At 35.3% G+C, this 15,639-nt stretch overlaps 1 protein-coding gene across 1 annotated transcript in view; it reads right to left on the reverse strand.

Annotated features, from left to right (window-relative positions):
* The window catches only part of LOC106101675 (netrin-1-like), a 97,329-nt gene that overhangs the window by 1,347 nt on the left and 80,343 nt on the right, over positions 1 to 15,639 (reverse strand). Inside the window, exons 2-5 of the mRNA XM_013280983.1 lie at positions 6,381 to 6,569; positions 2,653 to 2,802; positions 1,926 to 1,988; positions 643 to 773 (exon numbers count right to left, since the gene is read on the reverse strand). Of these exons, the coding sequence (XP_013136437.1) occupies positions 643 to 773; positions 1,926 to 1,988; positions 2,653 to 2,802; positions 6,381 to 6,528 (492 nt within the window). The 5' untranslated portion in view covers positions 6,529 to 6,569. The remainder of the gene's footprint in view (positions 1 to 642; positions 774 to 1,925; positions 1,989 to 2,652; positions 2,803 to 6,380; positions 6,570 to 15,639) is intronic.

The following is a 15,639-nucleotide window of genomic DNA, read 5'->3' on the forward strand; positions in this document are numbered from 1 at the left end:
ACACACAAGTTATAACAGAAATATTTTCTAACCAAAAACATTTAAGAAATATAGACCATACATAGTATAGATTATTTCACCGGTAACTTCTGTGGAGGGTACTATGTTGTCAAATTTAGTGCCACCTCATGGCCTTTTATTGACATGTTATAAAACAATTACAAAATGAGATAGATGAAGAGAGCATAGTTTGGAAGAGCATACTACGCGGACGGAGTCGCAGGCGAGAGTTAGCATACTGATATTTTCTTTTAACCATTCCAGGTAAGCTTGAAAAAGTTTATGCTGGGTTATGATATTCAATAGTCGAATGGCGGGATTCGAACCCTCGACCTCAAGATCGGTAGTCTGTACCCCAAACCATTAGGCTATTGGCGCTTAATTACGTCAGATGTAAATGACTTACATTTAAATTTTCAATTCCTCGGATTCTTTCCACATATTAGATCACAATTACTTTCGTTATTGCATACTTCTCTAACCCTGTTAATTTGCTGTAGTTTTTGTGCAAAAAAAGTGTTTTAATTATAGTAAATTCATTGGATATTGTAAAATAAATACAGGAAAAACTCAACGGAGTAAAACTCAAGTTTCATGGTTCGGAAACGCATATAAAGTTATCGAACCAAATAACTAACGGACAACGTAACGGGAAACCGGACAGACAGACAGATAGCTGAAATAAAGGGCATTCTCACCGTAATCTCGGCTGCAATACTTGTTGAGATTTAGCGTGCGAGCGCCGGCGCGGCACCGGCCGCACTGCTCCGCTGCTGCACAATACATACATACACATTCATCAATATACATACAAAGAAACTGACATTAATAATCCTATTAAAACCGAAGAATTGACAACAAAACATTAAATAAATTTTAAAGACAAATGCAAATGCAAATCAGAAAGTTACTTAACATCGAGCTAAAACATGCATAGCTAAGAAACTAAGTTACCTGAATCACTTGCAAATTTTAAACAGAAAACAACAATTATATGAGTTTTGATATGTTGATGGAATTAAAAAAAGCCTGGAAAGAAAATCTTGTTTTAAAACATCTAAACATCGACTAAATAATTGTGCAAATAAATTTGTAAGAAGTGATAGTACCTTTTAGTCCCGTGAAGAATCTTAAAAACAAGATTGTAAAGAGATAATGTAGGTTAGATTACTGTAACATCAAATACTGTCAAGTTAGAACACTAGAATGCTTTAAAAGTGTCTGTTTACGTTTAAACATATTTCATGATTTAATTAAATGAAATTTTAACAATTGAATAACATTAATAAATGCGGGTAAAACTTGTATTGATTTATTTTATTTTGAATTTAATTTATATTAAATTTTACTAAGTAAAGAATCGCATTGAAATTAATTTTGGCAAGGTAGAATCACTTCGTTGGCGAGCACTCGTTCACACACAATAGATTAATTTTATAAAGCTACAAGATTATCAACAAAAGTCACAATATACTCATTTACAAGTACAATGTAAAAAGTTAGCGTATCTAGTATTGAAATCATCTGTACTAATATTATGAAGAGGAAAGATTTATATTTTTGTATTCTAATAACTCAAAAACTACTGAGCCGATTTTAAAAATTCTTTAGGCTTTTTTAAAAACATAGGCTATTTTTTATTAAATTTCACGAGGACGAAGACGCGAGCAACAATTACTCTATACCAGTATTATAAAGATAGAAGATTTGTTTTTTGTATTGGAATAACTCAAAAACTACTGAGCCGATTTCAAAAATCCTTTCACCGTTAGAAAGGTAATTTATCTGTGAGTAACATAGGCTATATTTTTTAATTTCACGCGTACTTAGTCAAGAGTCAACTTTGTCAAGTGTGTGCCGGTGTGAAGGAGTGCTCGTGCATGCGGTGTGATGAGGCGAGTGCAGAAGTTCCACTTACTACTTACCGCGGCCCGGCTCCGCGTCCACCGCCTCCATCGCCTGCACCGCCGTCACCACTCGCGGGATACCTGTACACAGTAAGGTTCTCTAAAACCTAGAAGTACGCTGTTAAACACTCCTACTGGACAATATCCATCCCCCAAAGCCTACAAACACGATGTTAAACATACAGCCTTAAATATAAATGAGGTAAAAAATTAAACTGAGTATAAGCAAATATTAGTACAAATTTTGTTTATACTCAGTTTATTCTTAAGTTTAACTTTATACCGCGTTGATTTGTAAGGCTGTTAGTGACAATTTAATCACAATAAATACCACAGTGAGTAGATCTTTTTGGTTTGTTTTCAGTTGCATCTCATTATTCGTGAGGTCAAGAGATGGCGCTAGTTGTAATTTACAACGCGCTAGTGGTCTTCTTTCAAATAAATCCACATATGATTGTTTTTTTTTTGTAGTTAATTAATTTATTGAGTTAATCTGTTGGAGTTAAATGTCAATAAGACCTGTGAGTAATTGTAAATTTAGTGAATTCCTAAAAACTACTGTTAAAGGAACATTTAAGTGTACATTATCTTTGAAAGAACAGAGAAAAGTCAACTGAGTATTAAGTTTCGAGGTAAAGAGAGATTTGTATTTTTGCATGTAATGACTCAAAAACTACTGGACCAATCTTAAAAAATCCTTCACTATTAAAAAGTGATTTGGTTAATTTTGTCTATGTTGACTTACGTATGCAGGGCGCGATGTGGCTACGAGATTGCTGGTAGCCCTTGGCGCAGCGGTTGCAGGTTGTGCCGGTGACGCCGTCCTTGCAGGGACACTGCCCGCTTGTCTGGTTGCATGTTTTGCCACTTGCACCCACCGGGTGACAATCACACGCTACACGAATGTAAAATTGTTAATTAGATAGGAAGGACAGTAATGCAGTACCCCGAAACGTTTATTAACGATTGTCGATTGTTTCGCAGCCAATTCAACTGTTTCGTTGCACAACTAAACATCCAGTAGTGTACCTCCATATAAACTCATAGGAATCAAAGCGGGAAACAGTCGTGCGATAGTTTAGTCAAAGGTGTACGAGCTCTAAGTTAGTGGTAATAAGGCCTTAGTTAACCACGATAACCCACTGAAGATTCTTCTTCAGTAGGTTCACTTCACAATTCTTGAATTTCTGTTCAGATATATGCAGTTTGTATCATGATGTATTACATTAAGAACGTCGGGTAACGTACACATGGAAATATAACAACACATTGGTATTGACCGGATTCGAACCCACGAACTGCAAATCATGAGCTTAACCTTTGAGTTACTGGGATTCTAATAAATACTAATAATAATAATTCTAAGTTAATAAATAGTATTTAAGCGGCTGAAGATGGTGAACATATACCAACGCAACAGTATAGTTCATTTAAAACAATTCGGCTAACAAAGCAATCTCATTTTATGGTCGAAGCAAAATCGAAATGACTTGGGAAAAATCAATTACGCTTTTTACGTTTTCCGGACAAATTGAGGCGTAGACTACTAGCTTTCAGTAGCCCAGGGAGGCTATAAAGTCGAAAAAAATAAACTACGCGAAATATCCACAGTCCATTTGTTGCGGTCGGGTCCGAAAGTAGTTTTCCCATAAAAATGTTAGCGCAGGCGTGCGATGGGCCCCCGGGGACAGGAGGGGCTTTATGGGGAAGGGACCAGTTCTGCTGACGGGGAATTGATGAACTTACACTTTTAGATGGTCGTGAAGGTGAAGATGTTTCTTAAGGTACGGTTTCACTGGGAATTTTTAAATTTTGTGGATTACTCTGTATTAAGAAACTAGCTTTCGCCCGCGGCTCCGTCTGCGTGTAATAGAAAAAAACAAAAGTGAATAGTTTATGTGTTCTTCCAGACTATCCTCTACATTTCTACCAAATTTCATCGAAATCCGTTCAGTCGTTTTGGCTACAAACTCTAACAAACATCCGTTCATCCATCCATCCATCTAAACTTTCGCATTTATAATATTAAAATGAATAGTATGATAAAAAAAATTACAAAGGAAATTACTAGAATTATAATCATTGATTCATACTTTTGATCATTTAATTTTGGGTGGTAATATTATTGAAGTAAAGTTGTTTTAGAAAATTCATTAATTTTATTTTTTCTTATTCATTTGATCAATTAATGTTATCTAAGAACGACATTAAAGATAAAAGTTTTAACTTTTTTTGTATTAATGCAGTTAAAACACAAAAAACATCAGTGCAAAAACTTTTAAAAATCCAATCCAACCGATACCAACTTTAGGTGCTATAAAAGGCGAGGTAATTCGGTAAGGTTGGACCTCTGAGGTCCATTACCCTTCCGGAAAGTGCGTGCAATCTGCCCCCGACCCTACCGCAAGATAGACTTACGAGAAACTTGCGGCGACCGCCCGGTCGGGGCTCGTTACAATAATTGAGTTTTCGGGATCGCCAACCCTATTGTGAGGTTGAGAATAGCTGATGTTATGTTTGATAGTTATTATTTCGTTGTTTGGTCCAAGTTTTATTTAACAATAAAAATATTATAAAGAGGGAAGATATGTATTTTTGGATTTTAGTATTTTTGTATGTATTGAAATAACTCAAAAACTACTGAGCCGATTTTAAATATTTTTTCACCGTTAGAAAGGTAATTTATCTGTGAGTGACATATGCTATATTTTTTATTATTTTTTGATACCACGCGAGCGAAGTCGCGAGGTACAGCTCGTATAACAATAAATTGTTAGACAGTTTTGTTTATTTGATTTACGTATTTTGTTTTATATTAGTGTTCATCTATATTTTTTATTGAAGTTTTGAAATTTTTGAAATTAATAACTTTACTTTAAAATTTTATGTTTAATGTCAACACAATTTAAAAGTAAAAATTGATGTTTCATTGTAGTTAAATATTATAAGCGTGCCTTAGACTAAACTATCGCACAACTGTTTGGTCTCGCTTTGATTCCTATGAGCTTCTTTACAGAATCAGGCACATTTTCAAAAAATAAATCTATCAAGAAAAGTTTGTCCAATCGTGATTCTGTTCCACGAGCCTTTAGTTAAAGGACTGAAGTTACACATACTAAAATATCACCAATCAAATCTTTGTAGAAATCCTGTTCTATGCCTCCAAAGATGCGCAATTTGCCGTAACCCCGCCTTAATTGTGCAACTAAACAGTTGAATTGGCTGCGAAACAATTGACAATCGCACAATAGTTCTTTTAATGAATTTTAAAAATACGGTAACGTTATTTAAGGTTGAATCAGAAATTGTCAAGTTTTAACGTAACGTTTGAACTATTTATCTGTTGTCAAAGTTAAACAAATGTCGTCTGCATTGTACAAGAGAGGTACACTCCCTCCCTCAAGCTATAAAAACTTCAACTGATTTATATATCGGTACATTTTAAATAAAGGCGACTGCACACTGTTTACTTTCACGTCTCACAGGTGAATAACATTTTTTATGACGCGTCTTTTATTTATTTTATCTGTACCCAGCAGCACTACTTTTATCGTCAAAGTTACAAGAATTATATTTATTTTTGACTTACCCTTTTACGGTGTCAATAAAATGTTGTTTAATACGCCTTAAAGTTATTCAATTACATTTTGTTGTAAATAAATTGGAGGCTGGTAAAAAACGGTACTTTTATTACGTAAAACTGTTTTAACACCTAAAAATGTTTTTACCTTTTATGGTAATTTTTGTCGAATAATACTGTTTTTAATAAGAACCCGGTAACCAACAAAAATGCAAAACATTAACGACCTTTGAACATTTTATTGCACGAACTGAATTAAAAATATATTTCTCAAGCTAAAATAGCTTATTACGTGATTTTCACTTTGCCAGTAAAATTGGACTGTGCGTAGACTAGACATGAATTGTATAGACTCACTGGCGTTAGGTAATGTCCACACTATTACAGTGGAATAAGCCAGTTCTGCGTTTTTAGCCAAGTGTGAACAGTGCATAATTCAAATTCGTATTGGGTGTTTCTGTCGCAATATTAAAAATCACAACATACGCACTTAGATGAGTTAGCATGAGTCGAACATAGTATTAACAAATAGAGACTGAAGGCCTAATTATAGTCCCTTTTCCACTCAAGGTTGGTTCCAGCTTTGGCGCCAGGGGGCGGGGGTCACATAGTCGAGGTCAAGCTTGACAAAATAAGTAAATATATTTTGTCAAGCACTTGACCAACCAGCTCATGGAGGGTAATGACCCCTTGGAGCCGTCGTTGTTTCCACTTAAGACTAAAGGATGGGAAGGAAATGGATTTGACGGAGGAGACGCGTACGTAGGGAAAATATCCTGTTATGTGTGTTTCCTCAATTAAGGGTAGGCAACGCATCTATGGACAGTGGCTTTTCGAAGAATTGAGATGGCCGTTTGCTCGTTTGCAACCTTAATACAAAAAGTGGTACTCACGTTTGCAGGCCTTTTTGTGTGTGATTGGTTTAGCGGGGTCGCGGTAATACCCTTCGCGGCAGTAGTGGCAGTGTCTGCCGGCGGTGTAGTGCCGACACTTGAGGCACACGCCGCCGCTCGCGCGACCCGACAGCTTGTACAGCTCCATGTTGAAGCGGCAACGACGCGCGTGCCCGTTGCAGTTGCATTCTATAAAGAAACGGACAAACTTACCAAACATTTACTTAATAAGATAAATGATTTCCTAAAATTGCATTATGTAGTAAAATAGAGCATTGGTGGCTCAGGCGTAAAGCACTTTGTAATTTGCAGGTCCTGGGTTCGAATCCCGCAATGTACCAATGTAGTTTTCGAATTGCATATGTACATTTAACTATATGATGTTACTTTATTATATAAAATTAGTATATTTTTGTTAATTTGACAATATTACAACTAAGTTCTAGGCTTGTGCTAGGATATTGTTTACGAAAACAGTCGAATGGCGGGATTCGTACCCTCAACCGTAAGGTCGGTAGGCCGTACCACAAACCTTTAGACTATTGGCGCTTAAATTTTATTATTACAGTATTATTACGCTTAATACGGTGAAGTTTAAGGTTTGATAATGTGAAAAGGTAGGCATAACAAATTGTGAATGAAATTATACAAAACCGTTACGGAGTTAACAATACGACCTGTCGGCGCGCCGGCTCGCATAAAACTGTCAGCGTATGATCTGTTTTAATGTATTCCATATCACTGCCGCCAGATGGCGCTCACCAGTCCCTTTGTAGTTTGCATCAACATTCGTTACGATTGATTTATAACGTAGGAGAATTATAATTTACAGTGTTTTCTTTATGATTTCGAATGTGTTATTAGAATTAGTTGATTTATAAAAAACACTAGGTGTTCCCTGGCTTCGTCTACAGGCATTTTCATCTTAGCACAGTAATCTCAATTTCTACCTTTTTATCTCTTTTCGTTTCCATATGCCTCTATATACATGTGTTACCCGAAGTGTGGCGTTGTAGAGTTTTTTTTTTAAATACTTATTGTAAAATTTACTATGATCGTTGATATTCTACATAACTAAGTACTGTGTGTTACCCTTTTTTATCTATCATCAAAATCACCAGCTCACTATACGTTCCCAACGGGCTCGGAGCCTACCCTAAGTAAGGGGTGACTAGGCCATAGTCAACCACGCTCGCCCACTGTGGGTTGGTTGACTTGACACATATCTTTTGAATTTCTTCGCCGATATGTGCAGGCATCACGATGTTTTCCTTCACCGTAAGAACGGGTAAATTCGGGTAATTTATGTACATATGAAAATTCGAAAATCACATTGTTACATCGCGGGATTCGAACCCAAGACCTGTATATTACAAGTCAAGTGTTCAAACCACTGAGCCACAGACGCTCGTTTTTTATCTTTACTAATTCATTAATTATTAATATTATAAAAAGAAACGATTTGCATTCTGGATTTTTGTTTGTATTGAAATAACTCAAAAACTACTGGACCGATTTTAAACAATCATGCACTATTAAAAAGCTTTGTTATCACTGAGTAAAATGGACTATACTTTTAGTATTTTATTTAATTTCACGCGGGCCAAATCGCGAGCAACAGCTAGTATTAATATAAAAGTCTAAATAAACATAGATAGGTTATACGTAAGCATAGATGTAGGTAGTCGTGTCTATTGATTTATTACTCAATGCCATGTTTAGCTTTTAAATGCTATTTGTGTTTAGCACCGTTATATGTGTATATTTACTGCTATGTTTTATTGCTAAATAAAGTGTTAGAGAACTCACTAGAAGCTAGAGTTAAAGGGACATCTTTACTAGTTACTTAAATGCTAATTTTAATAAGTCGATATGTAAATTAGACTTGGTTAGTTCCACTTTAAAACTCTTCGCTGACTAAGAGAGAGCGCACACCATGGACAAACTATCGCACAATCGTTGCGCGATAGTCGAATGTTTCGCAGCCAATTCACAGTGGTAGTGCCCGCTTTAACATCTTAGCACTGCAGGGCCGGCACGCCCCCAGTAATACCACGACCACACAGAAGACAAGCGTGAAATGTAAGCAATTCCGTGTTTCGTCTGGTGAGTGTGGTGCCGGAGGCCTAATTTAACTCCCTTTCTCTTTACCGCCCTCTTCTTTTAACGAGAGGATTTGACGCAGGAGGAGATGCATAGGAAGGGCAAACATCCTCTTTATGTGCGTCTCCTCCTATGTCGAATAAGGGTAGGCAACGCATCTGCAATTGCAGATGTCTATGGGAAGCGGTCGCTTGCTCGTTTGCCACTTTGTTATAAAAAAAATCAACTGTTTAGTTGCATAACTAAAAGACAAGTAACTAGTGTATAACCTAAGCGAGAAACAGTTGTACAATATTTTACTTTCAGGTGGGCGTACGCTTTAAGAAAACATTTAAATCTATACAGAGTCGTATTCAGTGGCCATTATTAATAAATTCTCCGCCTGTAAAATTAATTTAGTTTCAAAATTTTGTAAACTCAATCAATAAGCAATCAGACTACCAAAAGAAAATCCCTAAATATTTCAAGCCACGTTTCCAATTCAATCGACGTTAGCGAATCAGTATTCAAAGTTGTAGGCGGGGAAAGCTCCGTCTAAGCCTTTGTTACGTAGCGCGTGTGCTACGCTTTTGAAAGTTTGTTAAAATTACTTGAGCTTTATGGATTTATAAATTAAAGACATTTTAATATTAAAAAATAACTATAACTTAACTTTGAATCGTTAATTAAATAGTAAGAGACACCGTTAATCTGTTTACATACTTAAACACCTTAAGTGTCGGACTTAATGACTCTGTGTAGTACACAAGTCATTCAAGAAATATAGACGAGAACAAAATGGTCTTTAGACATTCAAAATGATTAGTAGACTACACAGCTGTTCGTATAGTATACGTAGATTTAAAATATTTTGCAAATTATAACCTGTGTACAAAGTGGTCTCAAACTTTTGGCCGGCAGTGTACATCAGTTGTCAAGTTTAGGGCCACTTAATGTCCTTGTATTGACATGTTATAAAACATTTAAAAAATTATAATAAGCTCCTTCTTTTGTTATAAAATAAACTAAACTGTATCAAAACTATACTTCTATACTAATATTATAAAGAGGAAAACTTTGTTTGATTGTAATGGGCCGATAATAAAAATTATTCCAATGAGAAAGGTAACATTTCTGTGAGTGACATAGGTAATTTTTTATAATTTTTAAATCTCTGGTAGTATGATGGTTCTGTCTAAGTTGTTTGTATTGTATTTGGTACTTTCCCCGTGCACGTGGTAGCTGTAGTATACGTGCGGCTGTACATCCGGCGCCGATTTGCCAGCCAGACGTGACCCGGGATAAAGAACCGGCTGGCAGCCCGGCTGGCGGCCCGGCCAGTCGCTACGGTAATTGTTGTTAACTTTTGTGATTGATTCGTTACGTGGTAGAAATTGGTTAGCGTTACTCAAATATCTCAGTTAACATTACGTTATAAATAAACGGTTTTATTTCACAAAATCTTATTCTTACTAATATTATAAATGCGAAAGTTTAGATGGATGGATGGATGTTTGAGTTTGTAGCTTTAATGGCTAAATGGATCCCGATGTAATTTAGTATGGATGTGGAGGATAGTCTGGAAGAACACATAGGCTTACATACTAACTTTATTTTTTTTAATTCCATGGGGTTGCGGGAGTAAGATAGTAAAAATATGGCCTATCATTGTACTATTTCACACTTAAAAATGTTTGCTTTGTATAGATTGGCTTACGCCTGCGATTTCGTCCGAGTGGAATAAAAAAAAAACGAAGTAGTAGTCTAATTAACAGTGGTAGTGCCTGCTTTAACATCTTAGCACTTCAGGGCCGGCACGCCTGGTGTAATAACACGACCACACAGAAGACAGGCGTGAAATGGAAGCAATTTCGTGTTTCGTCTGATGAGTGTGGTGCCGGAGGCCTAATTTAAGTCCCTTTCTCTTTATCACCATTTTTCTAAAGGAGAGGATGTGAAGGGGAAGTGGATTTGACGGCGGAGGAGATGCATAGGAAGGGGAAATATCCTCTTTATATGCGTCTCATCCTCCGTCGCATAAAGGTAGACAACGCATTTGGTGGAGATGTACGAATATCACTTTATATTTCGTCTTGACTGCTAACCAAACATGCTGCTTTACACGAGGCGTTAGTGTACGTAACTAGATGCTAGCGCGGCGACACGTGCGGCCCTAATCCCATTTGGCTTTCTGGTAACATTACTAATCTTGCCCTCTTTTTTATTGATTACTTGATCTTCAACGATCCCCTACCAGCTTCTTGTTGTCATGGTCGTTCACACGAACAAGCAGTTTAGGCTACAAACTTTAACAAACATCCATCTAAATTTCGCATTTATAATATTAGTAAGATAATTCCCCAATACAATACATGGCTTCAGATTAATATCCCGTTCCATACATTTATAGAATTAATCTCTTCGCTATAAACAGTTAATTTTAAACACAATTAAGATAAAGGGACTAAAGCCTATCGTGTTAGACAGCGCGAAAGTAAGTCAGACGTACTCAACCCTTGGTAACATTGTTAAAGCGAAGGGGAGCTCCAAATTGGCGCACTCGAGATAGCAAGTTTATTAATTCAATTAATCCCAAACTGAAATTGGATGTATTAGCGCTTAATTATTCGGCACAAAGGTTGAGCGCCCCTGGCTCGTGTGGAAGACATGTTAATTAGTAACGATGTACAGGATTACTCGTGAAATTTGGAACACCTGAAATATACGCTTAAAATATTTCCCTGATAATGTTTACTATAGCAAATTAATGATAAGGCAAAATGTTTGCAAATTGTACATATACGAGTAACAAAACGTAATATAATAAACGTAATATAATAAAACGTAATATAGTAATAACAAGAGTAAAATAAGGGACTGAAACAAAAATCCCGTAAAAAGTTACAAAAAAGTCGAGCTATAAAATCAAACAATGACATCAAAAACTTCCAAACCAAATAAACGATTTTAAACGATTAAATGCAGATCAAAATTTTAGTTTCTATCTATCCCATATATTAGCGCGCGTGTGAAAATGTATAAGTCATTCTTCTATATCTATCTATACTTATATTATAAAGAAGAAAGATTTGTATTTTTGGATTTTTGTATATATTGAAATAACTCAAAAACTACTGGTCCAATTTTAAAAATTCTTTCACTGATAGAAAGGTAAATTATCTGTTAATAGGCTATATATTTCTCGCGGGCGAAGTCGCGAGCAACAGCTACTCACTTGTAAATTAACAGACATTAAACTAATCTGAGCCCAATGACTAAACCCTGCTGGTAGCCAACTAGGTGCCCTCAGCGGCCATCATTTATCCATTGGCGTGCCGCCAGGTTTCAGGCCGAATCAGAAATACAATAGTCCGGATAAACGCGCTGTTTGTACGATTAACTTGTGATTTATAGTCTGTGTTGTTTATTTAGTTTTCTCCTTTACTGTGACATTGCGGTCTAGATTTACGCGGGATTGAGATATGTTTTGGATTTGAGAATCCGCCTCTGTACGCTCCGGTCGTAAGTCATAATATACCAGTCAAAGTTACTTATAATATTATAAATGCGAAACTATAGATGGATGGATGTTTGTTTTGAGTTATTAGCCTAAACGGCTGAACGGATTACGATGAGATTTGGTATAGATGTAGAGGATATTCTAGAAGAACACATAGGATTACTTTTATCTTTAATTCCACGCGAACGGAGTCGCGGGCAAAAGCTAGTACAATATATTAGTAAACTCAATTTGGTTAACTATTTAATTTTTTTAACTGCAAACAAAACAGAATAAAATTTTGGAAATCTAATACTTGTTTCAAATTCCTTTCAACTTGATTATCTAAATTGTAGAGTCGTCAAATTATTCATAACAACTGTAGAAAAATAAATCGATACATAGTGGTGTACAAATATGTCTATGTGTACTGGACTACCCCGACTGCGCGAGTAGAGCCGCGTCTCAGTCCCCAGGGAGATGAATAAAACATCCAGGAATTGGACAACGCCACACAAGTTAAGTGTGGTACATCGTAAAAGCATATAGCGACTTATTATACCATTTAAAAATGTTATTATGTCCCTGTCTTAACAAAAATCTTTAAAAATCACTTAACCGCAATCCTATTAAACAGCGATATTTGTGTATTTTTAAAAATTTTAAAGTGTCAGTCTCAATTCCACTTTCCGTCTAAGCGTTTAACTTGTACCATACGAATACATCCTAGCTTGTATGAAATGCATTAGTTCCTTCTAGCTCGATACAGGCTCACTAAATAAATATTGCATTGCATTGGTGCGGAGGGTATGTCTGTCTTTGACCAAGACCAAGACAAGCAATTGATATCTCATAGGACGTGGGAACTTCTAGAATTGGATAGGATGAAATATTAAGACAAGAAGATTGACTATGTGTAAGGTATCAAGATTGATTTTCTGTAGATATAACGTAAGTCAAATTAAGTAAGTTAAGAGAGAAAGAGGATGTTTATTAATAGATAAAATACATACAGAGTGAAAAAAAGTACATTTTGATAGAATAGACTATCACTACGCGTGTCGAAACTAAGTAAATAATTATGATGACGGGAGAGATAAATTCTTTACCTAAACTTTTCCTACTAAAATTTAAAATGCGTTGACATAGACTAACATGCAAAATTATATTCATGGGAGCTATCGACTTATCTCGGAGTTTTACTACATACTCGTATCTGATACAAATTCTTTTAACACTTCCATTCACTAATGTTTATTTGGCGTCTATTTTATGGTGCATGAAAGTTATTAGTTTGACAAACACCGAGAAGTTCAATCTGATGTCAAAAACTCTGACGATCTTTTTATCAAACTTATTGCTAATTTAACAATTGTTTAACAAAACTTATCACTATTAATACGTTTTATATATTACTAGCTTTCGCCCACGATTCTGTACGCGTTAAAAAAAACAAAAGTGAGTACCCTATGTGCTATTTCAGACTATGCTCTACATCTATACCAAATTTCATCGAAATCCGTTCAGCTGTTTAAACTACAAACTCTAATAAACATCTATCCATCTAAACTTTCGCATATCATCATAAACTTGCCCTTATCCCTTACGGAGGGTTGCCACAGTATGTGCTGCTCCATACATCTCTATCAGCCGTCATATCTGAATCCACTCCTTTCTTAAGCATGTCCTCTTTCACACAATCCATCCATACTTTCTTCGGTCTTCTTCTTCCTTTGTAGCCATCCACATTCAATCCTAACACTTTCTGGTTTATGTCCCCATCATCTCGTCGCATATGTCCATACCACGCTAACCTTTTGCTTCTCAATTTCTCCACCACTGGCGCTACTTACAAACTTCCTCTAATATACACATTTGCATATAATATTAGTATGAAAAAGTATGATTGATTTAATAAGCCTATTAATCAAAAGAACCTTTTACATTAATAAAAATGATTACATACTTTCATTTATAACCTCAAATAGTTATTTTATAACATCTTCATATCTATAAATACTCTATCAAAAATTAACCTTATCCCTTTGTAATAAAAATCAATCCCAAAGAAATATCTCCCAAATGAACGTAAGGTAATTAGACTTTTCATGTATTTTTAATTTTAATACGTTTTATGGTAAGATGCATCGTAAAATGTTTTCACGGTCACGAAGTACAAACGCGATCTTCAGTTTTACGCAACGCTAAATGAATACTCGTTTATATGATTTACGCGTTTCTTAATAATTAAAATTATTTATGGCATCTTAAATTGCGTTTAGTATAAAGCTTTAATGTGGTGAAGTTTATGTTATTTTTATAAAATAAATTGAATTATTTTATTACCTATAAAACATTTTGAGCGAAACACCTGAAACTAAATGATCGCACAATTGTATAGTCTAGTATGCACACTACTCGATTTTTAGTTGTGCGACTAAACAGTTGAACGAGTTACAAAATAATCGCACATCCGTTGTGAGATAGTTTAAAAAAAAGCTTCTCAGAACATTTTCTTACTCTTGTGAATCCTGATGTTAATGTTATTGCTATGTTTATACTAGTAATTTGACTGACGACAAGATTAAAATCGAAGTAAAGGTTCACTTTATAATTCACTTAAAAAACTGTACAAGTGTTAAAATTTTTAATAACACTTGTGTACACGACTGTACTATTGGATGCTTCATAAAATCTCACCTTTTCGTGTTACAAATTGTATAATTTGACGACGTCGCTCTAACATGAGGTATTCATAATGGGCTCTTATCAAAGCCATACGAGCTAAACTAATACTTTTCACCCGGTTAGCACTCAGAATTGAACGTTATTATTTTATAGTTCAATTAAAAATGTGTGAAAGGCTTACCAAGTATGTCATGTGCATTTTACGGTTGAGAGTTAAGAGCAAGCGTACACCTTTGACTAAACAATCGTAAAACTGTGCGATTGTCGATTGTTTCGCAGTCAATTCAACTGTTTACACAACTAAAAATCGAGTTGTGTGTGCATTTCCATATAAGCTCATAGAAATTAAATCAAAACTAAACAGTTGTGCGATCGGCGAACAATCTTTGAGTTTTGATCGGATTTTTGTTGATGAAACGTTTTCTAATTCGCGAAAAGGTTTATGGTTTATACGAAAAATTACAATTTACCGTACAAATTTTTTTTATTATAAATGACTAGCTGTTCCCGCGCGGCTTCATCCGCATGAAATTATGAAAATTTAATTTTATTGTTTACATTTGTCAAATTATCAATAGCTAATGTCAAAATGACATGACATGACTAACCTTGACAATCTTGCTTCCTTGATGTTGGCAGCAACTTATGGTCTCTTTCCCACGTTAGGGTTTTTATCCAAAATATTTACCCCCTAAGTGTAATGGCGTGAAAATATATAGCCTAAAGCATGACGTAAGTGTAGGGCTTTTTAATAAAAAAAATTAAATATGCTGTAATTGCTGACATCTTAGGCAACAAAGAAGTGTGTGTTTACGCTTTTTTATAATAGTACAGATATAATTATAATTGCGGCAAAATTGTCGAAAACATATTTTCCGCACTAACAATGCAACTACAAAAAAAACAAAATAAAATGCACTAAAAACAAAACAAAATACACCAAAAACGAAATATTCTCAAAAAAAAACAGTACACTAAAAAGTAACGAAA

The sequence above is a fragment of the Papilio polytes genome, unplaced genomic scaffold, assembly GCF_000836215.1.
Source record: "Papilio polytes unplaced genomic scaffold, Ppol_1.0 DF823958.1, whole genome shotgun sequence".
In the NCBI taxonomy this organism is placed as follows: domain Eukaryota; kingdom Metazoa; phylum Arthropoda; class Insecta; order Lepidoptera; family Papilionidae; genus Papilio; species Papilio polytes.